Source organism: Pituophis catenifer, unplaced genomic scaffold (assembly GCF_029215685.1).
Source record: "Pituophis catenifer annectens isolate HBS135680 unplaced genomic scaffold, rPitCat1.0.hap2 SCAF_10, whole genome shotgun sequence".
NCBI classification, from domain to species: domain Eukaryota; kingdom Metazoa; phylum Chordata; class Lepidosauria; order Squamata; family Colubridae; genus Pituophis; species Pituophis catenifer.
In genome coordinates, this window is record NW_027256890.1 from 19,032,652 (window position 1) to 19,060,427 (window position 27,776).

Sequence of the window (27,776 nt, forward strand, 5' to 3'; positions counted from 1 at the left end):
TGCAAGCAACTTGGCTTTTTTGGAAAAAAAAAAGCAATGTTAAGGTTACCGAGGCAATGAATTGATTCATTCTGTGACAGGCCCCCATTTTCAAAGCTATCGGTTGCAAAAAAATAGATAGATGGATAGATATGAGGGAGAGAGAGAGAGAGAGAGAGAGAGAGAGAGAGAGAGATGGAGGGGGGAGAGAGAGAGAGAGATGGAGGGGAGAGAGAGAGAAAGAGAGAGAGAGAGAGAGATTGAACAGAACAGAATAACAAAAGTTGGAAGGGACCTTGTAGGTCATTTAGTCCAACCCCCCATCATAGTTGATAAATGATAGATGATAGATAAATGATGATAGGTAGACAGCCAGAGAGAGAGAGATATAGACGATAGATGATAAATAAATGATGATAGATGATAGATTGATAGATAAATGATGATAGATAGAAAATAGGTGGGTGGATGGATAGATAGATGAGATAGAAAGATATGCAGACAGATAGATGATTGATAGATAGGTAGATAGAAAGATATACAGACAGATAGATGATAGATAGATAGATAGATAGATAGATAGATAGATAGATTTCGTGTGTGAGAAGATATAGATAGATTGACAGATGACAGATAGATGATAGATAAAAAGAGAGGGGTGACAGAGGATTGGTGGCTGGACGGCTAGATGGATAGATAGATGAGATAGAAAGATATGCAGACAGATAGATGATTGATAGATAGGTAGATAGAAAGATATACAGACAGATAGATGATAGATAGATAGATAGATAGATAGATAGATAGATAGATAGATAGATAGATAGATAGATAGATTTTGTGTGTGAGAGAAGATATAGATAGATTGACAGATGACAGATAGATGATAGATAAAAAGAGAGGGGGTGACAGAGGATTGGTGGCTGGACGGATAGATAGATAGATAGATAAAGACAGAGATGAAGAAAAGAGAGATAGTGTGACACAGAGAGATGATAGGTAGGTAGGTAGGTAGATAGATAGATGATAGATAGATGTAATTGATAATATAAATGAGAAAATATAATAGAGATGATAGATGATAGATAGATAGATAGATAGATAGATAGATAGATAGATAGATAGATAATAGAGATGAAGAAAAGAGATAGTGTGACACAGAGAGATGATAGATAGATAGATAGATAGATAGATAGATAGATAGATAGATAGATAAGACAGACAGACAAACCAAACAGGCAGAAACGTATCCCAAGACTTTCACATATCTTGAAATTTTAAAAACGGCATTTTATTCCAGAATGTTCTTCCTTCACAGAGATGGATGGATGACAATTTTCCATTTCCGGAGACGTTTGAAGACTCTTGCCAGCTACTTCTTCCAGAGTGTTGAAACCGGTTTTCCTTCCCCTTGCAGAAAGGGCGGACTAGATGCCCTTTAAAAGGTTTCCTTCCCACTTGATACAATTCTCTAAAGCATTTTTTTTCCCCCGGTTTGTCTGTTTGTTTGTTTGTTTGTTGGGTTTCCACATTCTCTCATAAAAAGCTACAGGCAGGAAATTGATTTTTCTCTTCCTCTGCAACCAACGTGGAAACGAAGGCGATAAAATCCTCAGCCAGCAGGTTAATTTAAGTAGGTTTCTTTTCTTTTTTTAAGAGTTTGCTCGTATTGGGGATTATGGTTGATCATTAATCCAGCATCCTGCTGAGTTTTTTTTTTTCTGTTTTTGTTTTTAACGAGACTTCTTTGAAAAGGTAAAAAAAGAATCGAAGCACCAAAGCAGATTCATTTTTTCCCCCAGGATTTTAAAGGCTTCCCAAATTGGACCAACGCTTATTCTGCAAGGGAAGCTTTGCATCATTTTAATTCCTGCAGGCCGCTTACAAGCGCAGGTCGTTTAGTGACCATTCACAATTACAACGGAACTGGAAAAAAAAAAGAGTGGTGGGGTGGCCTAGGGGTGGAGCCTCTCACCTCACAACCAGGAGGCTGTGAGTTCGATCCTAGTCAGAGGCTCCTATTTCTCTCTCTGGGCACAATGAGAATATATTTGCCGAACAAAACTCTGCCCTGGCGTCGGGAAAGGCATCCGGCCATTAAAACACTCAGCTCCATTCAGTCGCCCAGACTCCACCCCGCAAGGGATTATGGGGGTCGTTAAAAGAAGAGGAGGCTGCTTACAAGCACAGTTTGTTTAGCGACCGTTCAAAATTACCACAGCGGTGAAAAAAAAGGACCGTTTTTCAAACTTACGACCGTTGCAGCCTCCCCGGGGCCCCCCAACCCCAAATTCGGACCCTTGCAACCGACTCATATTCATATTTCTCCCAGGGGAGAAGTCACACAATCCTCTTTTGCAACCTTCTGACCAGCCAAGTCAACGGGGAGGGGGGAGCCAGATTCACTTAATGACGGCCTTACTAACTTAACCCCTGCAGGGATTCGCTTAACAACGGTGGCAAAGAAGGTTGTAAAACGGAGCGAAATTCACTTGGCAAAAGTCCCCACTTAGCAACAGAAATTCTGGGCTCAATTGTGGCAGTAAATTGAGGATTACCTGCACCCCATAAGTTTTTCCACCTTATTTTGCCATAAATCTTCACTTCAAATTTCAGCTGCAGCTCAAATGGGATTCTAAGTACCCTTAGTCAGAAATGAAGGTAATGAATAATTTACTTCTGAGTAAATACGCACAGCAGCCTCCGGGGCACTTCCATGGACTCAGATGGGTGGCAGATGCATTTCCCAAGAGTTGCCACTTGTTCCAAGCAAACATGTCCAATTTTAGTTTTTTTTTAAACGCCACAAACTCCTGCAAGGACCAAGTTGCAATAAGGGAATTTAGGAATTCTCTGTTGGTGTTTTGCGGAGGGATTGATTAATCCTATCAGGTACATCACATTTAAACCACCGGTTCTTAACTTTGATGCTTTGAAGATGTTTTGGACTTTAACTCTCGGAATTCCCTAGCCAGAATTTTGGGAGTTGAAGTCCATCCGTGCTGGCTGGGGAATTCTGGGAGCTGAAGTTCCTTCACATTGCCAAGACTGAAAAACCCTGATTTCATGCTATCAGAAGCCATCCGCCCTCGTTGGATACTAGATGAGGGGTAAATAAATTTAATAAATAAATAAGTTGGTAGGTGGGTAGGTGATAGATAGGTATGATAGACAGATAAGATAGAAGATGGATGGTTGGGTGAGATAGATGGATAAATCGATAAATAGTGTGGCGGAGACAGACAGATGACAAGGAAAATTAGGTAGATTGATTATAGAGATAGACAGACACAGATAGATGATAGATATAAAGATAGAAGAAAGATGGGTGAGTAGATAGATAAAAAGATGGATAGAAATAGTTGGATAGATGATAGAAATATAGATGGATAGATAGATGATAGATGATAGATAGATAGATGATAGATAGATAGATAGATAGATAGATGAATAGATAGATGAGAGAGAGAAATATAGATAGGTGGATAGACAGGAAGATAGATAGATAGATGATAGATACATAGATAATAGTTAGTTAGTTAGTTAGTTAGTTAGTTAGTTAGTTAGTTAGATAAGAGAGAGAAATATAGGTTGATAGATAGATGATAGATAGATAGAGAGATGATAGATATAGTTAGTTAGATAGATAGATAGATAGATAGGAGAGAGAAATATAGATAGGTGGATAGATAGATAGATAGATAGATAGATAGATAGATAGATGATAGATAGATAGATAGATAGATAGATAGATAGATAGATAGATGAGAGAGAGAAATATAGATAGGTGGATAGATAGGAATATAGATAGATGAGAGAGAGAGAGAGAGAAATATAGCTAGCTAGATGGATGGATGGATAGATGAATGGATGTATAGGTAGGAATATAGAAATATAGATAGGGAGATGGTAGACAAGATTGACAGATAAGAGAGACAGATAAGAGAGAAGCAAGGAGAGGCTGCAGGTTTAGCTAGCAAAGACAAATTTTCCATTTGGGCATCCAGTTTCTGCAAAACTGCCAAATAAATCCTCCTAAAACAAGTTTTCCCAGAGTTTTGACAGGGAAAATCTAGGTGCTATATTTTCCCTGTCAAAACCATGTTTTAGGAGGATTTATTTGGCATTTCTTTGGCCCAATTTAGGGAAGGGGGAATCATCCATCCCAGCCACAGTTCATCCTGCCATGCATAGCAAAAGGTGGGAGCAAATCAGAAGGGGGTTAAAAGAGACGATTGGAAGGACAAGCGCGCCCTCTCCCGGCCGGCCTTTGGCTCTGCAACTAATTTTAACCCAGAGGGAGGAAAAAAATTAAATTAAATTAAACAGGAATTGGGTTTTTTTAGATCAGGGATCCAGGCACCAACAGGCGATCCTGCAAATAGAAGCAGCCCATCTTGAATGGATCAAGTGAGCCAGCTTCTGGATTCAGATGGATTCTTCCTCCAGCTATTATAGAAAGCAGAGTTTTCTTTTTTTAAAAGAAGAAAAAATCAATAATATAAACCAGGATTCTGCACAATTAAATTACCAGATAACACACACACACACACAAATCAGCTTTTAAATTCTTTATTTACCCATTGAATTGCATACCATATAATGCAATGTAGAGGGAAAACTAAAAAAATTTAAAATTTAAAATTAAAAAAAAAGAACCCCAGATAGGGGAGGAAAAAGGCAGAGCTGGTGGAAAGACCCAAGAAAACAAACCCAGATGCAGAAGGGGTGGGGGGAAAAGGAAAGGGATCCCCGTTTTTTTTTAAAAAAAGAAGGGAAAATTTTGGGGATGCAGTTTTCCCAGTCTGGCTGTATCAATCATCTTTAGGGATGCCCAGAATGCAAAAGTTAAAGCCTTAAACGCAGGAATAATAAGCCAAGCGTCCAACTGAAGGACTAAAAAAAAATGTGCATCGGGTTTTCTGAGTTTATCTTAAATTATTTTGGACAATTTAAGGGGGGGAAGGGAAAAAAATTAAGGTTAGCAGAGGATGGTTTCGATCCATCGACCTCTGGGTTATGGGCCCAGCACGCTTCCGCTGCGCCACTCTGCTTCTTGGAAAACCTGCTCTCTTTCGACCGACTATGAAGAACCGAGGCACATGCGCACTGAACATTTTCAAACGCTGAATGGAGTCTTGTTATAAAAAGTACAGGTTTCCCGCCCTGCGCATGCGTCAACTGTCGGAATCTCTCGCCCACAATTCTCTTTGGGATTGGTTAACCGCCTTCCCGCTCGCCGCCTTCCCATTGGCTACATTTTCCCTTTGTTGGGGCAAGCGGCGTTCATCGGAGACAGACAGATAGAAAGACCAATAGCTTTCAAGAGAAGGGCGTTGGGTTAAAAAAACCTGCCCCGATTGGCTAAAACGGGCGAGGGGCCAGAGCAACCAATAACGAGCCCGCTTACTCAGCCGCGCGGCCAATCGCGGCGCGGCTTGTTGCGAAGTGGGCGAAGCGGCGAGTGCCGGAGCGGAGCCGGGGTGGCTTTTCTTTCAGATTCCTCGCTCGCTTTTTTTTCGTCCCCTTTTTTTCCGAGCGCGGCTCGCCGGGAATCGCTTTCCCCGCCTCAGCCCGGAGCGGAGACGGTTCTTTCCTCTGACGGGACAGACATGAGGTAAAGCCAGAGGGGGGAGGGGGGGAAATCGAGGCCTTCCATCCTCTGAGGGGAGAAAAAAAAAAAAAAGCACGTGAAAGGACTACAACTCCCATCGTCCCCAACCCCCACCCCCCGGGTAACTTTCGGTTGGGGAAGGCTTGCCCTCCCCGGTTGCCTGGGCTTCGGCGCCTTGGAACTACAACTCCCATCGTCCCCGAGAGATGGGAGTTGTAGTCCCGGATTGTGGGGGAGTGGGGGTGGAGAGCAGGAAAGTAGAGCCTCCAAAAACAGCAGCAGTCTATCTGCGGAAGGGGGGAGGGGGGGAGCCAGGAGAGGCGGGTTTTTTTTCGAAGCTTTGAATGGTGGTTTGTGCTCTTCGGGTTCATAAAAATAAGTGGATGATGATAATAATAATAATAATAATAATAATAATAATAATAATAATAATAATAATAATAATAGCAGCAATAATAGCAATAATAATAGCAATAATGATGTTAATATAACATAACGTTGCTGTATTGCTATAACAATAATAACCTATCATTGAGAGTGATAATAGTAATAACAAAATTATAATGATGATGATGATGATACTTATTCTAATAATTCTGGATTCCCAAAATGATAATCTTATTAATAGTGATAATGACAATTAATAACAATATAATTATTATTATTATAATTCTGGATTCCCCAAAATGATAATCCATCATTAATAGTGATGGAAATGATAATGATACTTATGATTGTAATTCTGGATTCCCAAAATGATTATCATTAATAGTGATAAATAATGATAATACTTACGACTATAAGTCTGGATTCCCAAAATGATAATCTATCGATAATGATAATACTTATGATTATAATTCTACATTCCCAAAATGATTATCTTTAATAGTGATGATAATATGATTATAATTCTGGATTCCCAAAATGATTATCTTTAATAGTGATGATATTATAATTTTAGATTCCCAAAATGATAGTCTATTGTTAATGATAATGACAATAATAATAATGATACTTATGATTATGATTATAATTCTGGATTCCCAAAGTGATTTATCATTAATAGTGATAATGACAATAATAATACTTATGATTATGAGTATAATTCTGGATTCCCAAAATAATTATCTTTAATAGTGATGATATAATTCTGGATTCCCAAAATGATAGTCTATCAATGATAATGACAATAATGATACTTATGATTATGGGAGTTGAAGCCCACCCATGTTCAAGCTACCAAGGTTGAGAAACACTGACCTAGATGATGCTGGCTGAGGAATTCTGGGAGTTGAAGTCCACAAAAGCCTTTTTAAAGTTGCCATGTTTGGAGACGACACCCCTCCCCCCCACCTACAGAAATCCTAGATGCTCTTTGCTCGGCCTGTGATGACTCTTGGTGGCTTCCTTGGGTGTGGGAGGGACCCCCAAATTAGGGGAAGCTGCCCTTCTGGAATCCAAGAGTCAGCAGCCTTTCTGATTGATGAGTTTCTTTTTATCTATTTCATATTTCTCCACTGCTTATCTCCCTTGATTTCCCCCCCTTTGGATGACACATAACTCTGGTCCCTCTGATTTGGGGTGGCTGCTCTGGAAAGACCCCCCACCCCACCCAGAATGGCTGAAAAGGGTTGTGCCTCTTTTGGGGGGGGGGAAACAGAAGGAAAGCTGGGTTTTTTGGGGTCCTGGCGTTGGGCTTGCAGAGGCTCTATCTCCCCCTCCCCTCCAAACCACGGAGGGGAGGGCCCACTATGGGGGGGGACTGTCTATTGGTGTGGAGTGAGCAGGGGATGGAAGCCCTGCAGAGAAGATGGACCCCCCCTCCCCTCTATAAAAATGCCAGATGCTGGGACCCCGATAACGTCCAGAGAAGACGGCCTGCATCTCCTTGCCCTGTTTTATGCTTGGAAGAGGTGTTGGATTAGCTGAATGCAATGGACCCTCCGCCTGATCTTGCAAGGTTCTGTCCGGAAGGCAAGGGGGCGTGTGGGGGTCTGGGGGTCTGACCATCCCAGAGGAGGGGCGGATGGCTCTGGCTCTCTTCCAGGCCTCAGGAAGCTTAGACCGAACCTTTCTGGCAGCCGGGTGGGTAGGTGGGAACCCAAAAAGGGGTTGAGCAGATGGGAGAATTAGCCATTCGGAAAAAATAATAAAATTAAAATGAAGACATTTAGCCGAGCTGTGCCATCAAAAGACCCATTCGCTGGGCTACAGAATTTTTAACTTTCAAGCTCTCCCACATCCAGCAATGCTTCCCCTTGATGTAAACGAACAATGTACAGAAAACACAACCTTAACTTCGCTAAGTTTTTCCCCCTCCTCCTCCGTTTCTTTCAGGGGCGACCGAGGCCGTGGACGCGGCGGACGCTTTGGGTCTCGGGGCGGCCCTGGCAGCGGGTAAATCCTATGGGGGGGGGAGACAGGTTTACTTAACAAAGGGGTGCCTACAACCCAGAGCAGCAAGCAACTGTAGAGAACTTTGGGTGCTTTTTGACTCTAAAATATAAAAACATTGGTACACTTTGCAACTGTGGAAATTTAACCCTGCCCAGCTGTAAAAATTGGCCCTACCTTTCCGGCTGTTTCCTGGGGAGGGGGGCTGTTGTAGGCCTTGGGGGAGACAGAGGCCCCATGACCTGCTTGCTTCTAGAAGACTCCTAGATACAAATAAATATTTTTCACCTGGGCTCAAGCCCTGATTCGGCTAATACTCCATTCCTGGCAGTCTTAACCTAGCTTAGGGTTTCTAGTTAATCCACTTTCTTCTGCCAACAAAGTTGAAACCTGTTGGATGCCAGGGAGGAAACTCCTGTGGCTGTTTAATGCGTTCAAAAAATGCAAGTAGAAAAAATAGGGACCCCCTTCGGTGGGAAGGGAACAGTGTTTTCCGTGCGCCTTTGGCGTTGAGTCATGCCGGCCACATGACCACGGAGACATCTTTGGACAGCGCTGGCTCTTCGGCTTTGAAACGGAGATGAGCACCGCCCCCTAGAGTCGGGAACGACTAGCACAGATGTGCGAGGGGAACTTTTACCTTTGAGGAAGTCACCTGCCTCGGAGGTGAGATTATCATCCAACGGAAATTAGACAAGGTATGTGGTGGAGCATCACATCTCTCCTTTCCTCTGTTCCAGGTTCCGACCTTTTGTACCTCACATCCCCTTCGACTTCTACGTGGTAAGTGGATTTTGGCTGCCTCCAGGGTGGTTTTAGAAAAAAAATGATCGAACTGGACCTTCTAAAAAGCAGGAGATGTGGGCAGGAGGCTCTCAAAAATCCCCTTCCTCAACGGGATCTTTCTTGCCTTCAGTGCGAGATGGCTTTCCCCCGGGTGAAGCCGGCTCCTGACGAAACCGCTTTCAACGAAGCTTTGTTGAAGAGAAACCAGGATCTGGCGCCATCGTCCGCTGAACAGGTTCGTGTCGTCCCCCTCCCCTCAGGTCCTCCCAGCGCAAGATATTTTTTTAAAAAAAAATATTGGTTAAAGTCAGTGGTGGGAGCTTAAAAACTTGAACATAACTCTTTTTTAATTTTTCTATTTTGAACACGCTGAGAGGGGTGGAGAATTAAGCCTTTTAATGCTCTCTTCTCCTTCTCCTTTTTCCTCTTCTTCTCCTTCTTCTCCTTCTCCTTTTTCCTCTTCTTCTTCTTCTTCCAAATTAGGCCTCCATTCTTTCACTGGTCACCAAGATCAACAATGTGATCGACAACTTGATTGTGGCACCGGGAACGTTCGAAGTGGTGAGGTTCTTTTTTTTCTCTCTCTCTCTCTCCCTAAGGAGGGGTGTGGAGAATGGGTGTGGGAATACGTATGCGGTTATCAAGCCGCCGTACCAAACCAGCATTCAGCCGGTTCAAGGGTTCCATTAAAGTAGTTATACATTTATAGGCGTGGAAGTGAGTTTCTTGCTTTGCGTCCCAGGATATAACTTCAACTGTAGTTACAGATACACCGTAGCCATGTTTAACAGAATAACTGAGTTGGAAGGGACCTCGGAGGTCTTCTAGTCCAACCCTGCTCAGGCAGGAAACCCTACGTTTGATTCATCATCACAACTTTTCTTTGCCGCTTAAGCGCAGTGTGCAAACTGAACCAGTTGTGATTGCTTCAAAACCCAGAATAATAATAATAATAAATAATAAACTCAATAACCTGGTTCATATATGAATGTTGGCCTTCTTATCCTCCGTCCTTGATTGACAGTCTGCATTTCCCGACAAGCAACTCGCGCAAGAGGCTTGTGGTCTCACAAAACGACACCCCCCCCCCAAAAAAAACCACACCCCTTGCCTGCCTGAAAACCCTATATATTTTTTCCTCCCATCTTTTTTCTTTCTCTCAGCAAATCGAAGAGGTCCGCCAGGTGGGCTCTTACAAGAAAGGCACCATGATGACTGGCCACAACGTGGCGGATCTGGTTGTGATCCTCAAAATCTTGCCCACATGTAGGTATTCGGGGTTGGCAGGGAGGTGAGATTTCGGGAAGGTCACAGTATTGTGTGTTGAACTCATTGCGTTGAACTCACAGTGGAAGCCGTTGCTGCTTTGGGAAACAAGGTTGTGGAGAGCCTCCGGACTCAGGATCCCGCGGAAGGTAAGAGGCAGATCCCGCCGAGTTTCGTGCCATCTGGCTGGGGGAGAGATCTCCTTCACCACCACCCCCAATATGGGAGATCCGTAGGCTCACGAATTCGCTTCCTTCTCCTTCCTCCTCTTCTTCACCTCTCAGTGCTGACCATGCTGACCAACGAGACGGGTTTCGAGATCAGCTCGGCCGACGCCACGGTGAAAATTCTCATCACCACCGTGCCCCCCAACCTTCGCAAGCTGGACCCCGAGCTGCACCGTAAGGATCGTGGGCCGCGTCCTCCCTTGGGAAAGGAAGGGGTGGGTGGGTTAGGCTTAGGACGGAGTACGGGGGGGAAAAAAGGAGATAGCAAACGAACGGTTGGCAAGCTTGGGAAAATCAAAATTTTCCAGCCTGCTTTGGGGATCTTTTAAAAGCGAAGAATAATAAGCGAATAGTCAAATATTTCTCCCCCAGTGGATATCAAAGTGCTGCAGAGCGCCCTAGCTGCCATTAGGCACGCCCGCTGGTTTGAAGAAAACGCCTCGCAGTCCACGTAAGTTTTTATTTTTTTCTCTCTTCTGGATCAGGGAGCTGCTTTTTGTCCGTTGTGGCCCGCCAGCAGAGCCGGCAGCAGATCCGGACAGTGAGGAGGTTGGGGAGGGACGTGGGCCGGTCCTGGAGTCTGGGGAAAGCTCGGACGAGGGCTCTGAGTCGGAGGCAGAGAGGGGACCAGGGCTGTCTGACAGTTATCAGCTGCCTTCGGAGTCTGACATCAGCGAGGCAGAAGAACAGCGTGAGCCTGTTCCCAGAGCTGCCAGGAGAAGGGAACAGCTAAGGAAACAGGGTCGACTTGGGAGTAAGGCTTGGAGATGATTGGCCCCTCCACATAAGACATAAAAGAGAAGCGAACGGGGGACGTGAGCTTTTGCAGGAAGCGATTAGTTCACCTGATGGCTTCCCGATTCAAGATTTGAAAGTTCTGTTTGTGACTCTGTGCCAAGTTTGGCCTTGCCCTGCGGCTGGAAAAATTAGCTCCAACCTTCCTCTGAAAGACCGTTTTTATCAAGCCTTGCGGACTGTATGAATTAAAGAATTAATTGTACGGAAGCTTACGTCCGAACACTGTCCTTCTAAAAAGCAGCAATTTTTTTTTTTTTGTATTTTACCTGCTGTTTTCAACTTCCGTTTAACCTACTTTTGGGCTGCCTTTCCTTAAGTTGTTTCGAAGGGGGCAATATGGCAGCTTTAATTTCAGCTGTTCCTCAGCACGTCAGTTTCCACGTTAGCACAATTATTTCCACAATCTCCCAAGACACCCGAGAAAATCGTTCTTCCACTCCCATCGCAAACGGGTTTGTTTGTTGTCGTTCTTGCGCGTTACTTGAAGGCGGCGGTTGCTGAGGTGTGCGCGCTAAGCAACCCTCCGCTTCCTGGCCCCCAAAAAAGTCTTGCGTCAGAGAGGACACAACTGATTGTGATTCTCCTTTCAGGGTGAAAGTTTTGATCCGTCTCTTAAAGGACCTCAGGATGCGTTTTCCGGGCTTCGAACCTCTCACGCCGTGGATCCTCGACTTGCTCGTAGGTTTCGGGACAAGTGGGGAGGTTTAAAGAAAACTTTTAAATTCCCAATTTAGATTAGCCAACCGCTTTCAACTGCTAGGTTTCTTGGCGCCTGGCTTCCACACGCAAAGCCTTCCCTCCCCTCTTTTGCGCCGTGTAGAACATAAATCTGAATTCGCGTCTCGCTTGAGAATCTGAGAAGCCAAGTAAGTTTAGAGGAGCAGAATTCTTGCTCCTTGGGCAGAACCCAGCCCAAATAATTTAATTTTAGGCCCGTTTTTTTTTTTCTTTCCGGAAAAAATCAGGTGCTCCTGGATTTGAACTCGTTGCAAAAAAATGCCAGCCATTTGTCATTGATCCTAGTTTTAAGCTGTAAATATTTGTCCCTAAATAGAATTGGCCACCGTCCCATCAGGCAAAACATAGGCTGTGAGGATGCCAAATCTGCTTTGGAGAATAGCTTGACTCCCTTTTCTTGGGGGCTGCCCTTGAGATATTGGAAGACTGATATCCTGTCTCCCCTGGTCCTTCTTTCCAATATGTCTAGATTAACGAAAAGAAGGACTAGGGGAGACATGATAGCAGTCTTTCAGTATCTCAGGGGCTGCCCCAAAGAAGAGGGAGTCAAGCTATTCTCCAAAGCCCCTGAGGGCAGGACAAGGAGCAATGGGTGGAAACTAACCAAGGAGAGAAGCAACTTAAAACTAAGGAGGAATTTCCTGACAGTGGGAACAATTAACCAGTGGAACAACTTGCCACCAGAAATTGTGAATGCTCCAACCCTGGAAGTTTTTAAGATGATGTTGGACAACCATTTGTCTGCAGTAGTGGAGAGTCTCCTACCTAAGCAGGGGGTTGGACTAGAAGACCTCCAAGGTCCCTTCCAACTCGGTTATTCTATTCTATCCTAAATCCCATTGCTCACCCCGGAGATTTCACACTCGTTAAGATTTCGGCTCCCAGGCAGAGAGAAGTGAAAATCAAAAAGTTCTCCTCTTGCTGAATTCACGATCTTTTTTTTTTTTTTTTTTCCTTCTGTCATTCCAGGGACATTACGCCGTTATGAACAACCCAACTCGACAGCCGCTGGCCCTCAACGTGGCTTACAGGTAACTCCTGCAAGCCACCTTCCCAAGAATTGGGATATCTTTTTCTTTTTTTTAGGGTGGAGAAGTTTCCTTGCTTCTGGTCATCCTTAAAAGCCCTATCAAGTGCTTCATGTTTGCCAAGAATTGGGGAGATAAAACCCCATCCTGCCGGCTTTCTGCTCGCTTTTTTGGGGGGCGGTGGGGAGGAATCAAAACAGCAACAGGCCCGGAGAAACGTGTCTGTCTGGATTTTTTTTTCCCCTCCCTCGCCAGGCGCTGTCTTCAGATCCTGGCTGCGGGGTTGTTCCTTCCTGGCTCAGTCGGCATCACCGATCCGTGCGAGAGCGGAAATTTCAGAGTCCACACTGTTATGACCTTGGAGCAGCAGGTTAGCGTCCTCTGCGGTCCTCTGCCTTAAATTTGGTCGCCCTAAAAGTCAGTCCGAGTCAGTCACTTGTCCCACCTGGATATCCCTAATAGACACACCCTCGTCGCGCGATTCGTGTCGCAAATTTTAAACGCACGCTTGTTTCGGTGTGTCGTTTGCAGCTTTTTGTTAAGAAATTCTTTGTGTTTATTTGGCCGAGTGTGGTTAAAGCAACACAACGAATTGTTCTCTCGCTTAGCTCAGCCCGGACGTCCCCTTTAAATTACTGCCTCGCTGTGTGTGGATTTACACACACAGCGAGGTGTGGTTTTAAGTTGTGTCGCTTGCCAAGAGTTTTGTTGCAGATTTGTAAAAGTTTGTGTGTTAGAAGCTCCTTTATAAGCCCAGTTTAATTGTACAATTTAAGGGGAAGGGAAGCAGCGTTGAGTGGAGAGAGAGAGAGACGCAAGGCTGTGAAAGATGGGCTTAAAATTCCCAGGTCTGACACCCCCTACTCAGGACAGTCTCCATCTTTCTCCCCCTTGTAGGACATGGTCTGCTACACAGCTCAAACCCTCGTCCGCATTCTCTCTCACGGAGGCTACCGGAAGATCCTCGGGCAGGAGGGAGACGCCAACTGTAAGTGTGGAAGCGTTTGGAGACCCGGGAAGGGAGGGAGGGGCTGCCAATCCATTAAGAAACCCCAGAGAAATGGGTGTGTGTGTGAAGGAGTGGGCTGGCGCGCCCCTCTTCCCCGGACCACGGAAGTCCCCTCGCTTTGCAGACCTCGCCACGGAAATGTCCACCTGGGAAGGCGTGATCGTGACCCCGTCGGAGAAGGCTTACGAGAAGCCGCCGGAAAAGAAGGAAGGGGAAGAAGAGGAGGAAAATCAGGAAGAGCCAGCCGCTGGGGAGGAGGAGGAGAACATGGAAACTCAAGAGTGATTCGGGCCCTCAGGTAATCTTTTCAACCCCGTTGCCGCTCCGTTCTCCTTCCGGAGCAGGTCTATTCAGCCGGTTCGGGCCAGTTCTTCCGAACTGGTAGCGGAAATCGTGGGTGGGCTTGTCCCATTTCCCCCCCAGCTCTATGCCATCCTATTTAGGCAAAAATCAGGGACCCACCAAAGGCTCAAAATCAAATTATTTGAAACTGATGTTTCTGTCTTTTCAGAAGACTCAAAAATCAAATCGTGTTTCTGTCTTTTTCAGGGGAAATTTCTGTCTGAAACGCGATTGGATGAGCCAGCGAGGGGATCGAGTCCGCCCTCATTTCTGTTCACTTCTTCAACGTCTTCGTTTTTATAACTCTCATACCATTAAAATGGGGTGTTCCTTATTAAAAGGTGGCCTTTCGTACAAAAGCTTTTGTAAATCCTTCCTTGCTGTCGAACCCAAGAAGCCTCCACATTATCATTGACACCCCCCCAAAAAAATACACATTTCCCCTTCATTCATTTATTTATTTATATTTCTATACTGCCTTTCTCCCTGACTCAAGGCAGTGTAGTCAAGGAAAATATAGATACACAAGCATCATAAAACTGCTAATTAAAATTATTATAACATAGTTTGGCCCAATTAAATAGAACCTAAAATTTTAAACAGTCCTTTTCACTCCCAAGAAAGGGAGGGGGGGGGAAGAGAGAGAAATCTACATTCTATGCTAAACCTCCCGTGATTTGGGTTATTTTTCTGAATTTTTTTTCAAGTCAGCCATCGATCCTTCCCTCCCTCCGTCCCGGACCTGCGTTCTGAAGCTGCGAAATTTCTTTGCTGCAAAATTGCATCGCCTCCTGTGCTTTTCCAATGGATTCACACCCCCCCGAAAGCAGCTGCAAATTTTAACTAGGAAAGTTAACTAATTAAAGGTTAACCAAGTTAGCAAACTAGGATAAAGAACGCTAAATCCTGGTTTAGCCCACGGAGAAATGTTCTTAACTTAGTTCCTTGGTTTCAAAAGTAAAATTCAGCCAAATTCTTCCTGGATATTTTCCTTCCTCTCTCCCTCTTCCCCCTCCCTCCCCAAAATCAGCCTGCAAGACAAAGAGTTCATTTTCGCCGAAACTTTTATTTTTTCCCCCCCAGAAAGTTGGGGTGAATGGGGAGAAAAATCACAGTCCAACTTTTAGGTTATTGTTTTATTATAATTCCGTTCCTATTTAAAGGGAGTCGTCCTTCCGCTCTACGAGTAGAATTCTAAACACTTCTGCGGCTCAAAAAATACTTCCATTTTTCCTCTCCGTTTCAAGCGCGCGGCGCGTTGCAAAATTTAAGCCCAGCAGGATTCCTTCCCTCTGGGCTGCACCCCAAAATGCAGCCCCCCCATTTCGGTCACGTTCCAGATTCGCTCAGGAGTTTGTGGGTGCCTGTGAAATGGCCACAAGCTCGGATTTGTTTTTATTTTTTATTTTATTTATTTTTGCCTTCAGACACATCCCCCTTCCTCACTTGTTGGGAGAGTTATGGGGGTAGTTGCTACTCGCATCCAGGAAGGCCTTTCTCCGGGCGGTCTCCTTACCCACGCTGTGGTTCAGCCTCCTCAGGCGTTCCTGCGGGGGGGGGGGGGAAACGGTGAGGCGGCGTTTTAATTTATTTTTTAATTTATTTTATAAATTCTTTTTTGCACAATGTTATTTGCACGTAGTAGTTGTGGCCCGCCAGTGAGGAGGTTGGGGAGGAACGTGGGCCAGTCCTGGAGTCTGGGGAAGGCTCTGCGTCGGAGGCAGAGAGGGGGCCAGGGAGGGCCCTCAGCTAAGTTGCTAGTCCTTTACAAGGAAACCCCCCCCCCCCAAAATATGGGTCAGTCGACTTTTTACTCCCATCATTTTGATAGCTGCAAAAAAAAAAAATACCCAAAGCACTATGGGAACTGGCTCTATAAAGCAGGCGTTTTGGGGCTTCTGCTGGACTCCAAGCCCCATCGTCCCCCGCCAGCAAGGCACCTGGGCATTCTGCAGGATGTTGTTCACCAGGACGACTCTACGCCTGGCGTTGAGCAGCTTCTTGACATAGGGATCCAAATCCAGGGCAACTTTCTGGTCCTCATTGATCCGGCAGAGCTCTGGGAGGGAAGGAGGGAAAAATTGGGGTGGGGGGGCTTCTGGGGGGGGGGGTCAAGGGGAGACCCAGAGTTAATGTCCGGACTTACCTGCAGCCAGGCTGTCGATGTGCTCCCGCAGCTCCACCTGGCTCTCCCTGTTGGACAGAGACGAAAGACGGCCTGAATTGGGTCTGGGGGCTTTTTTTTTTTAAGCAGCCTTTTAATCCACAAGGAAGCTGCACCTGACGGATTTCACCCCCACCTGCCTGGCTTTGAATGCAGAAGCCCGCCCTGGTCTTCCAATCAGGGCAGCTGCACCGGACAGACGCTCACCTGTCTGGGGAGCCACATAAAGATGGTGCCGATGACGGAAAAGGAAAGCTGCACCTGATGGATTTCACACACACACACACACACACCCTGCCTGGCTTTGAATGCAAAAGCCCACCCTGGATTTAAGAAATGAAGCTGCACCGGACAGACAGCCGCCTGCCTGCCTGCCTGCCTCTGAGCGCTTCCCTCCTACCTGACGGAGTATCCAGGTAAAAGAAGCTGCACCTGATGGATTTCAGACAAACACACCTGCCTGGCTTTGAACTCTCAAGCCCGCCTTCGAAATGGGGAATCCTCACCGGACAGACACCCGCCTGCCTACCTATCTCTGAGCTACCAGTCTACCCACACACACACCTATCTGACTGTGTCCAGAAAAAGGAAGCTGCACCTGACGGATTTCAACTCCCACCTGCCTGGTTCTGAACTCATAAGCCCTCCCTCGCCTTCGAATTGGGGCAGCTGCACCAGACGGACACCTGCCTGCCTGTGAGCCACCAGTCTAACCTACACACACACCCAACCCCTAGATGACAGAAGCTGCACCTGACGGATTTCACTCACTCACTCTCACACACACACACACCTGCCTGGTTTTGAATGCAAAAGCCCCCCCCCTTCACCTTCAAAACGTGGACAGTTGCACCAGACGGACACCAGCCTGCCTGCCTGCCTCTGAGCCATCAGTTCACCCCCAACTCAAGCTGCACCTGATGGATTTCAAACCCTCCCCCCCAATCTCCCCTTCCCCCCCCCCCACAATCTGCCTGGCTCTGAACTGAGAGTCCCTTAAGAAACATGGGCAGCTGCACCAGACGGACCCCCGCCTGCCTGCCTGCCTGCCTCTGAGCCCCTCCTTCCCTCCCTCTCTCTCCCTCCCCCAGGGAAGTGTCAAATTCAAAATTCAATGCAAACCTTTTAATTTGAATGGAAAATTCAAAGTCTCCAGGTAATCTCCACCCCGGACCACCCCAACGACGCCCTCGAAGTGATGTCCCGGTGCCTGGAGGCCGTGCGGGCCTGGATGGGGAGGAACAGACCCCAGACTCAACCCCTCCAAGACCGAGTGGCTGCGGCTGCCGGCGTCCCGGTATAGCCAGCTGGCGCCATCGCTGGTTATTGGGGGCGAATCACTGGCCCCCACGGAGAGGGCTCGTAATTTAGGCGTCCTCCTGGACGCGCGGCTGTCTTTAGAAGAGGACATGACCCCCGTGGCCAGGGGGGCTTTTTATCAGGTGCGCCTGATTCGCCAGTTGCGTCCTTTTCTGAATCGGGACTCCCTACGCACGCTCACTCATGCCCTCGTCACTTCCCGCCTGGACTACTGCAACGCTCTCTACATGGGGCTCCCCTTGGGGGTGCACCCGGAGGCTGCAGTTGGTCCAGAATGCGGCTGCGCGGGGGATTATGGGGGCGACGGGGCGCTCCCATGTGACTCCTCTCCTGCGCGAGCTGCATTGGCTTCCGGTGGACTTCCGGGTGCGCTTCAAGGTGTTGGTGACCACCTTTAAAGCGCTCCATGGCACAGGATCCGGGTTACTTACGACAGTGGTCCCCAACCCCCGGTCCGCGGACCGGTGCCAGGCCGTGGAGTACCTGGCACCGGGCCGCGCAGCGGCCAGGGGACATGAACGCTGCAGCGCAAAGGCTCCTGGGCCGTGCGCAAAGGCTCCAGGGAAGAGAGCCCCGCGCAGGTACGCACGTGTGGCCCAAAGTCCCCACCCCTGCGCGCGCTCAGCGGGCCACGGTAAAATTATCAAAGGCTGATTGGTCCGCGGCGATAAAAAGGTTGGGGACCACTGACTTACGAGACCGCCTTCTGCCACCGATTTGCCTCCCACCGACCGGTTCGCTCCCACAGAGAGGGACTCCTCAGGGTGCCGTCGGCCAGACAATGTCGGCTGGCGACCCCCATGGGGAGGGCCTTCTCTGTGGCGGCACCCCCCCCTCTGGAACGACCTACCCCCCTCCCCGAGATACGTACAATAAGAGACCTCCGGATTTTTCGTCGGGCCCTGAAAACCCATTTATTTCAACTAGCCGGGCTGGCTTGATCCCACAGTTTTGGGTTAAATTTTAATTGGTTTTAAATTGGGTTTGTTTTAAAATTGCGGCCAAGAATATTTAATTATTTTCAACTGTTTTTTAAATTTTGTATGTTTTGTTTTGATTTTGGCTGTTCACCGCCCTGAGTCCTATTGGAGAAGGGCGGTATACAAATTGAAACAAATACATAAAAAGAAAGAAAGAAAGAAAGAATGGAAGAAGCTGCACCTGACGGATTTCAACCCAACCCAACCCTTCCCCACCCCTGCTTGGCTTTGAACTCATCAACCCACCCTCGCCTTCGAATGTCGAGGGCTGCTGCACCAGACGGACACCGGCCTGCCTGCGTCTGAGCCATCAGCTCACCCCCCCCATAACTCAAACTGCACCTAACGGATTTCAACCCACCCACCCCCATTTCTCCCCCCCCCCAAAAAAAAAACCCTGCCTGGCTCTGAACTCAAGAGGCCCTTAAGAAACGGGGGGGGGGGCAGCTGCACCAGACGGACACCCGCCTGCCTGCCTCTAAGCTCCTCCCCCTTGTGGGCGTGGCCACTGCTAGAAGAAGCTGCACCGGACGGATTAACAACCCGCCTGCCCACCTACCGGACGGCGTGGACGTGGCTGTCGAGCTGCCCCACGGCCGGCCGCAGGAACTCCAGCAGCCCCTCGGCGAAGACGTCCCGGGCGGCCGGTCCCGCCGGGCTGGAAAGGCCCACCGTGGCCGCCATTGCTGCTGCTGCTGTTGTTTCCACCGCAAAGCCTGCCGGGAGAAAAAAAAAATCTGCGCCTGCGCACAGGCCGACGGGGTGGGGGGTATGAGCGCGCAGGCGCTTGGCGAAAGGCCCGCTGGGAAATGGAGTCCTGTGGAGGGGGAAAATGAGATTCCCTTCTCCAGGTTGCTTTTTTTTAAAAAAACAAAAATCTAACGTAAATAATATAAAATGTATTTTCCTTCCAAAGGCTCCTTGGAGAGGAGAGAACAAGAATTGTAGGTCTAGTCCAACCCTGTCCCCCCCCAAAAAAAGAACAGGAAATGGGGTAGGGTCCCAGGGGTTGGACTAGATGACCTCCAAGGCTCCTCCCAGCTCTGTTATTTATATATTTAATAGGAGCCCCTACCCCGTTTCTAAAAGATGGGCAGCCCAAGTCTTCTTCTTTGAAAGCTTCCAGGGATGAAGCTCCCACAACTTCCGAAGGCAACTTCTGTCCCGTTGAATATAGAATCACAAGAGTTGGAAGGGACCCGAGAGGTCATCTATCCCAACCCGCCTGCCCAAGCATTTCTAACAGACGGCAGCCCAGTCTCTTCTTGAAAGCTCCCACCGCTTCCGAAGACCGGCGGCGAATGAGCTGCGTCGATACGACTTTCCATTTAAAGCCTTCCCAGATTTATTTGACAATCAAATCTTGAATCGAGTTTTAGAACAGATTTAACCATTTGGAAGGGACCTTGCGGGTCATCTAGTCCAACCCCCTGCTGAAGCAGGAGACCCCGGTATCCGCTTGTGCGTATCCGTCTGTTTATAAGATTATAGTTTATAAAAAAAATTTATTTTGAAAGCGCCCAAAGCACAACCGGTATTATTTTCTATTCCTCTCCCCGTTAAGCAAGGAAGCTTCCAACTGAAAGCCAACAAAATTTTCCTTTCCGGCTGTTAGAAAACCCGGAGACCAAACTTGAATCATCATCTATGAAGAACGGATCCCCCCTTAACATGCTCCCATCTGTGACTAGAGTGTAGTTGTTGATATTGTGTCTCTCTCCCTATATATATAATACAGATATAGATATATAGATATACCCCCACTGGCAGTTAAAAGGAAGAAACAGCTGTGATCACACACATTGCTCCTGGAGGCACGAAGCCGAAGACACTAGCCTGAAGATGACGAATGAGACTTCGTCGAAACGTCGCCAATTTTACGCGGGAGAAAACCCGAATAACCAAAGACCTAAATACAGATATATATATATATATATATATATACACAATCTTTTGACTGTAAGCCACCCTGGTGGTTCAATGGGCAGCCAATAAATTTTATAAATGGAAATAAAATCTGGCCCAGGACAAAGAATCAAAAGAGTGGGACGGATAGGCCCCTTCTGATCAAGTCTCAAAGGGCTGGTTCCCCCACATCTTGGTTTGTTGATTTCGCACAAAAGGACAACCCGGTTAGTGTGGTACGCAAACCCTGATTTGGGCTCAGCGTCGACACGAGAGAGTATTTGTGTTGTTATTCCCAAAATTTAATACGGAAGACGCTGGCAAGTCAATCAAACTTTTGAGCGTCATTTCAGGAAAGGGAGACCTCTGAGAAAGCGGAGCAGCCAAACTTGGCTCTGTGACAAGGAAAACTAGAGAGCTGGGTTTATTTTTATTTTTTAATTTTAATTACAGACTCTTTATTTAGCTGCCTGTGGAAGTTGAGATAGATGGGAAATTTAGGGAGCTAATATAGGACATTTAAAGGGAAAACTGGGAGGGGGGGGTATCTCGGCAGACGGTGGCCAGCATCCCCCAACCCCACCTTGGATTCAGCATTTGGAACTCCTGGCCACTGGCAACTTTTTCTTTTGAAGAAGAAGAAACAACAACAACAAAAAGACACACAACACCACAAACGGGCACACAGTCCAAGTTTTCATTTCCCCTGCAATGAATTGTTTCCTTACAGAAAATCAGGATGTTTTACAAGATGCCGTTCGGAACACAAAGCTGCAGAGAGCGAGGGTGGGGTGGGGGGGGTGGGGGGGGTGAGGGAGAGAGAGGAAGAGCAACCGTCTCCTTGGCAACCCAAACCCACCAAGCGCCCCCCCCTCGAAAAAAAAACCACATTAGTTTTGTCGCCATTAAAAACAACCCCAAATAAAATAAAACGCCTCTCGGGCTTCCTTCTGGGGTTTAGAAAAAATCAAATTTGGGGCCTAATTTTTAGTTATTTTTCTCCTGGGGGGGGGGGTGAAGGGTCCTGCCACCCTGGGAGTCACAGCACGGCCCGTTGGGACACGGGAAAGTGTGTGGGGAGGGTCTGGGATTCAGCCCCCTTCCTCCCCCCACCCCAGGGCAAGATGTTTGGGGAGAGAAAGAGGGGGAGACATGCAGGGCGAAGATTGGGGGGGGGGGATGCTGCTTTGCTAATGAAAACGGGGAGCAACAGCTGTTCAGACACCCCCGTTTAGAGGCCGTTAGAAAGGGGTCTTCCACCCCCCCCAATATGCGATCACACAACGGGGAGCGTCGAAACATAAAAAAGGGAAGGAAACATTTCAAAGAGAAAAGCTCCTGGCTTTCTACGTTTCTGCCTCGCAGCCCCCCCCTCCCCACTGGCAGGAGGAGGAGCTGGTGGCATCCGTGGTCGCCCGTGAGGGGGAGGAGCAATCGACAACCCCGCCCCAACAAGCATTAACCCCCCCCCCTCTTTTCCTTCCCCAGTCTCAATCGTTGGTTTCCGGGTCTGTCTGAGCCATGTAAGCATCCAGCTCGGCGTCCAGGTGTCCTTTCGTTTTCGACATGTAAGCGTCCAGCTGGTTGTCCAACTGCTCCTTGGTCAGCGCCGGGCGTGTGGCGCCTCTGCCCCGACCTCGGCCTCTTCCGCGGCCCCCGAAGCCGCCCCTGGCCCGCCCGGCCATGCCGCGACCTTGGGAGGGGGGGGGAAAAAGAAGCCGGAAGGGAATGGTTAGAAGGCTGCAAAACATTAAGATACGCAACCCCAATGATCCCCCCCCCGCCCCCATCCTTCGGGTTCATTTCACTCACCTCGGCCAAGGCCACCCCGTCCCATGGCTCCTCGGCCAAGGCCGCCCCTGCCGGGCCCCGCCCGGCCTCTCATGCCTCCTCTCCTCAGCCCCATCCGGGGACCGAGCCCCCGGCCTCCCCGAAGCAAACTATGTCCTGTAAGAGAGGGAGGGGAGAAGGGGGTCAAACACGGGAGGTCTCTTTTGAGATTCAAGGCCTGCCAGTAAATTCAAACCAGCTCTACAAACCCCCCCCCCACGCCCCAAAAGCCTCCTCCCCAGGTAATAATAATTTTATTTATTTATTTATTTTATCGTATTTGTATACCGCTCTACTCCCAGAGGACTCAGGGCGGTGAACAGCCAAGATAAAAATACAAATAACATACAAAAGTTAAAAACTATTAAAAATAGATTAAATAATTTGGGCTCAAAAAACAAATTTAAGACATCCAATTTATCTAAAACATTTAAAACCCAATTTAGATAAATAATAATAATAATAATAATAATAATAATAATAATAATAATAATAATAATAATAATAATAAATAATTTATACTATTATTATTATTATTATTATTATTATTATTATTATTATTATTATTATTATTTTATTTTTTATTTCTATACTGCCCTTCTCCCGAAGGACTCAGGGCGGTGTACAGCCTATTAAAAGCACGAGACAGACATCAATCAAAATAATTTAAAATTATTAAATAATTCGGCTCAATTTAAAACCCCAGAAATTTAAAACACCCAATTTAAAATTATGATGTTGATAGCCCGGCTTGGTGGAACAACAGGGTCTTGAGTGCACAGCGAAAAGAGTTCACACCTTCCCCAGGGCAAAAACCAAAGAATCCCACCCCCAATTCTCCTGCGGTTGCCTCCGGAAAACACACAACACACACACACACAATAAAATAATTCCCCAGGGCCACTTCTGTTCCGCAGGGATGTGGGTTTTACACCCAGCACACAGGCCTTAAGCATCTCTGTCCCCCGCGCGGAAGTGACAAACTGGACTGAATTTATAGATGCCAATTCAAAAAAAAACTGAGCATCATTTCCACAATCACACTCTCAGGTTTGTGATGCGACAGGTAATCCTCAATTTACGACCGTTTGAAAGTTACCAAAAGCACTGGAGAAAAAAAAAGTGGGGGGGTGACTTAGGAGCTGTGTTTATGACTGTTCTCCCCTTGGTCAGATGATCAAAATCCACACACTTTATTTTTTTATTTATTGAATTTGTATACCGCCCTACTCCCGAAGGACTCAGGGCGGTGAACAGCCAGATAAAATACATATAATGCAAATGTTAAAAAAGCATTAAAATACAATTAAATAATTTGGCCTGGAAAACGAAATTTAAAACACCCCAATTCTTGACAACTGATGTGTGTTTATGAAGGGTGTAGAGCGTCCTGGGGGGGGGGAGTGGGGGATGGGGTGTCATGCGATTGCCGCTCGAGACCTTTCCGGCGGGCTCCCGACAAGCAAATTCGATGGGAGATCACTTAACGGCTGCTGTATTTCGCTTAAAAACCGTTAACAACAACAACAAAAAAAGGCTGCCGGATTAAGCATCACTCACTGAGTAAACCACCTTGCTTAATAAGAGAGATTTGGTCGTAAATTAAGGACTATCTGTATTCTTAAGAGAGACACAAAGAATGTATTAGAGAAGCACAGAAAAACCACAACCAAAGGGCATCTAGAGGCGCACTCACCTCGCAGGGGGATTCCTCCGCGCAGCAGCCCCCGCGCTCCGCGTCCCCCGCGCATGGCGCCCCGGGGAAATCCTCTCTGCCCCATCGGCAGCCCCCGTCCTCCTAAGGCCCCACGAGTCAGGGCTCCCGCCGGCCGGCCTAAACGTGCCTGGATGTTACTTTTGCCCAGTCGTTGTTTCAGGCTCTTCTGGAAGAAGGGAGGGTTAGAAGAAGGGGAAAGGCAGCAGGGACAAGCAAGGGGGGCAATGCCACCCCCAAGTGCGAGCTACTTTACATAACCTACAAGGCAGAAATTTGCATTATTAGCGGCATCGCTGGGTGGGGGGGGGAAAAAAACAAAATCACACGGCTGGCTTTTGCCGCAGGAACGGATCAGCTCTGGAAGTCTTAGTTCAGTGGCTGAATGGCAACCTCTTAATTCAGTTTTGAGTTAATTAAACGGGCTGCCCCAGAGAGGAGGAAGGGGGTCAAGCTATTTTTCAAAGCGAAAGGAAGAAAGAAAGAAAGAAAGAAAGAAAGAAAGAAAGAAAGAAAGAAAGAAAGAAAGAAAGAAAGAAAGAAAGAAAGAAAGAAAGAAAGAAAGAAAGAAAGAAAGAAAGAAAGAAAGAAAGAAAGTAAGAAAGGACATTTGAGTGAACCATGGATGGACAGAAGAAATGGCTGGTCTAGTGAAGAGAAGGACCAGGGGAGACAGGATAGCATCTTCCAATATTTGAGGGGCTGCCCCAGATGAGGAAGGGGGGGGGGGGGTGTCAAGCTCTTTTCCAAAGCCCCCGAAGGCCAGACAAGGAATAAAATGGATGGAAACTGACCAAGGAGAGATTCAACCTGGAAATAAGGAGGAATTTTCTGATACTGAGAACAATCAACCCATGGAGCAGAAGTTGCCTTCGGAAGTTGTGGGAGCTTCATCCCTGGAGGCTTTCAAGAAGAGACTGGGCTGCCATCGGTCAGAAATGGTGTAGGCTCTCCTGCTTGGGTGGAGGGTTGGACTAGATGACCTTCCAACTCTGTTAATCTAATCTAAGCTTGAGGGCAAGCCGAAGGGGAGAGCAAATGCCCCTCCTTTCTTAAGATATGAGCTTTGCAGGCAGGAATTTCTGGCTTGAGCTTCAGGGCATCCCATCTGTCAATCATCCAGGCCACAGTTGTCCCAAAGGTGCGTTTTTTTTTTTCCTTTTCTTTTTTCTTTTCAAAAGGTAACTGGACATCATGGGTGTTTTGTTTTTTTTTTTTCCTTCTGAATCCAATAAATCCTTCCATTCCCCACCGGTCAGTTAGAACTGAAGCAGCTTCTTGGGATGAGAAGCGAAGCATTTTCCAAGGGAAAAATAAAACAGGGAAGTCCAGATGCCTTTTTTTTGGGGGGGGGGGGGGGAGGGGGGGAAGCATTTTGGGGACCGAGGATCCCATTCCCAAAAGGAGAGAAGAGAAGGGGAAAAAGGGGAAACCTCAGCCATAAGAATCACAAATGGCCTGAGAAGAAACGTTAACTTTTCAAATGCCTCTTTGCCAGCAGGGTAGAAAAGCATGAATAATGAGTAATAATCCTCATGTCCCGCTTCACAGTGCTTTATAACCCCCTCTAAGCTGTTTCAGAGTCAGCCTATTGTCCCCCCCAGACCACCTGGGTTCTCCTTTTACCGACCTCGGAAGGATGGAAGGCCGAGGGCCCCTGTAATGGAATTTGTCACTGCCACGTTACAAGCCCAGAGAGACGGAAACAGTACAGGATTCTCTTTTTTTCCAACGATTATCAAGCAAGGGAGGTGCCCCTTAGCCAAACTGTCTGAAATGCCAAGGGAACAAACCCCAGCACTGGTTGGGGATAGGATTCCACCCCTCTCGCTGGGCTCTTCTGATTTCAATTTCATCCCAACAATTCCATTCTTTCCCTCTCTCTCCATATATATAGAGAGAGGGGGGGGGGAGGGAGGAAGAGAGAAGGAGGGAGGGAAGGAGGGAAGGAAGGAAGGAAAAGGTAGATGATAGAAAGATAAATAGAGAAAGAGATAAGGAACAGGTAGGATAGAAAGATAATTTGAGAGAGAGGGAATGAAGGAGAAATGAAGAAAGGAGGGAACAGATAGATGATAGAAAGATAATACGGAAAGTGAAGCAGAGAAAGTGATAGAGATTAGAGATAAAAATATATATAGTAGATAAATGAGAGAGAGAGAGAGAGAGAGAGAGAGAGAGAGAGAGAAAGAAAGAAAGAAAGAAAGAAAGAAAGAAAGAAAGAAAGAAAGAAAGAAAGAAAGAAAGAAAGAAAGAAAAAGAAAGCTTTTTATCTTAGCAGCGCATTCTGGAGAGAGGAATCTTGGAAGGGGAGGGAGAGAGAGGAAGGAAGGAAGGAAGGAAGGAAGGAAGGAAGGAAGGAAGGAAGGAAGGAAGGAAGGAAGGAAGAAAGAAAGAAAGAAAGAAAGAAAGAAAGAAAGAAAGAAAGAAAGAAAGAAAGAAAGAAAGAAAGAAAGAAAGAAAGAAAGCCAACTCTGCTGGGTTGCAGGAATTGCTGGAATGAAAATTAAATCAAAAGAGCCCAGTAAAAGGGGTGGAATCCTATCCCAAAACTGAGTCCCCCCCCCCAAAAAAATATATATAAATACATATAAAAAAAGAACAGTGTCCGCTTTCATTCGCACCACACCTAATTGCTCCGGCCGTGAATTTGCAACCGGCCGACATTTCCAAAGAAGAAAAAAAAAATTGCCGAGTTTTGCTCGTAATCCGCCCGATCCTGTTTGAGAGGAGATGGGAGCATGGCAGGCTAAGCCCTGCAGGATCCGATCGGGGTGGGTCACGGGGACCAGAGGTTTTTGTCTTCCGAGCTTTCGGACTGGGGTGCCGGAGCCCATCCTCACCGTCACCCTCCAGGTCCTTCCCACCCCTCCAGCCGCCGAGCGTCTCTCCTCTACCACCGGCCTCACCTGCTTGAGTTTCAAGGCAGCCTGGACGGAAGGCCTGTTTTCCATCTGCTGGGCCAGCCTCCGGTTTCGGGCACTGGCTAATTGCTGCTGCTGCATTGTGGCGCGAATATTCACCGGGATCGGCTGTTTGTTCTTCAGCATATTAGTAAAGCTTCAAGGTCGAACAAAACGGGTGTAGTTTAAGCAAACGTTTCATTACAAACCCATTTTTAAGCGGCATTTCACAGCCCTCTCAGAGCAGAAGGGAGGTGCACAGCGGCATCCCAGGAATTTTTTTTTTTTTTTAAAATCAACGTAATAAGGTGGTTTACACACACTCAAGATCCCGTTTAAAGCGTAATGGGAACTTTTTTTTTTTTTTTTTTTTGGTTTTCCTCATTTTTTCCACAAAGCGTGCAGGGAGTGGGGAGACACACACACACAAACATTCGAAAGGCGTGGATGGAAAACCAGAGACGGATGATGTTGAAATAAAAATCAAGCAAAAGGTGGGAAAACGGACAGAGCGAAGCAGAAATGGCGGTGAAAAGACGAGGAGGGGGGGTCTAAGTAGACAAGGAAGGAAGGAAGGGAGGTTTGGAGGATGTTAAGAAGGGTTAACTCCTAGGTTACTCCCAAAGCTACGACCCACTTGGCTAGGACAAATAAAATAAAATGCTGGCATCCTGAAACCGGCATTGAGAGAAGTATCCCAAAACCATAAACCTAGCTTACCCTTTTTTTTCTCCCTCCAAATTGGTTGGACACCATTGCTGTCTATGCAACAAGATTTA

At 46.9% G+C, this 27,776-nt stretch overlaps 3 protein-coding genes and 1 non-coding gene across 6 annotated transcripts; 1 reads left to right on the forward strand and 3 right to left on the reverse strand.

The window, feature by feature from the left end:
- Positions 1 to 4,961: 4,961 nt before the first annotated feature.
- TRNAM-CAU (transfer RNA methionine (anticodon CAU)) lies at positions 4,962 to 5,033 on the reverse strand. The gene has a single exon. It is a non-coding gene; the product is annotated as a tRNA-Met (tRNA).
- A 392-nt stretch (positions 5,034 to 5,425) lies between these two features.
- Positions 5,426 to 14,540, forward strand: ILF2 (interleukin enhancer binding factor 2). Of its 2 annotated transcripts, XM_070950928.1 has the most exons (16): positions 5,426 to 5,596; positions 7,437 to 7,553; positions 7,931 to 7,990; positions 8,728 to 8,770; positions 8,904 to 9,008; positions 9,257 to 9,334; positions 9,937 to 10,039; positions 10,123 to 10,188; positions 10,324 to 10,440; positions 10,639 to 10,717; positions 11,655 to 11,742; positions 12,772 to 12,833; positions 13,086 to 13,200; positions 13,728 to 13,818; positions 13,964 to 14,137; positions 14,389 to 14,540. In XM_070950928.1, the coding sequence occupies exons 2-15, from the start codon at positions 7,528 to 7,530 to the stop codon at positions 14,122 to 14,124; spliced, it is 1,194 nt and encodes a 397-aa protein (XP_070807029.1). In that variant the 5' UTR covers positions 5,426 to 5,596; positions 7,437 to 7,527; the 3' UTR covers positions 14,125 to 14,137; positions 14,389 to 14,540. The 2 variants fall into 2 exon arrangements, with proteins under 2 accessions (XP_070807029.1, XP_070807030.1); XM_070950929.1 differs by lacking the exon at positions 7,437 to 7,553.
- Positions 14,541 to 15,227: 687 nt separating this feature from the next.
- Positions 15,228 to 19,358, reverse strand: SNAPIN (SNAP associated protein). Its single transcript, XM_070951082.1, has 4 exons — positions 19,205 to 19,358; positions 16,328 to 16,374; positions 16,122 to 16,240; positions 15,228 to 15,728 (listed from the first exon to the last, which is right to left on the reverse strand). The coding sequence occupies exons 1-4, from the start codon at positions 19,327 to 19,329 to the stop codon at positions 15,624 to 15,626; spliced, it is 396 nt and encodes a 131-aa protein (XP_070807183.1). The 5' UTR covers positions 19,330 to 19,358; the 3' UTR covers positions 15,228 to 15,623.
- Positions 19,359 to 21,187: 1,829 nt separating this feature from the next.
- CHTOP (chromatin target of PRMT1) lies at positions 21,188 to 27,770 on the reverse strand. Of its 2 annotated transcripts, none has more exons than XM_070950409.1 (4): positions 27,004 to 27,770; positions 24,077 to 24,260; positions 22,363 to 22,497; positions 21,188 to 22,243 (listed from the first exon to the last, which is right to left on the reverse strand). In XM_070950409.1, exons 1-4 carry the CDS (start codon positions 27,142 to 27,144, stop codon positions 22,041 to 22,043), a joined length of 663 nt encoding a protein of 220 aa, XP_070806510.1. In that variant the 5' UTR covers positions 27,145 to 27,770; the 3' UTR covers positions 21,188 to 22,040. The 2 variants fall into 2 exon arrangements, with proteins under 2 accessions (XP_070806510.1, XP_070806509.1); XM_070950408.1 differs by having other exon boundaries at positions 24,077 to 24,263.
- Positions 27,771 to 27,776: the final 6 nt, after the last annotated feature.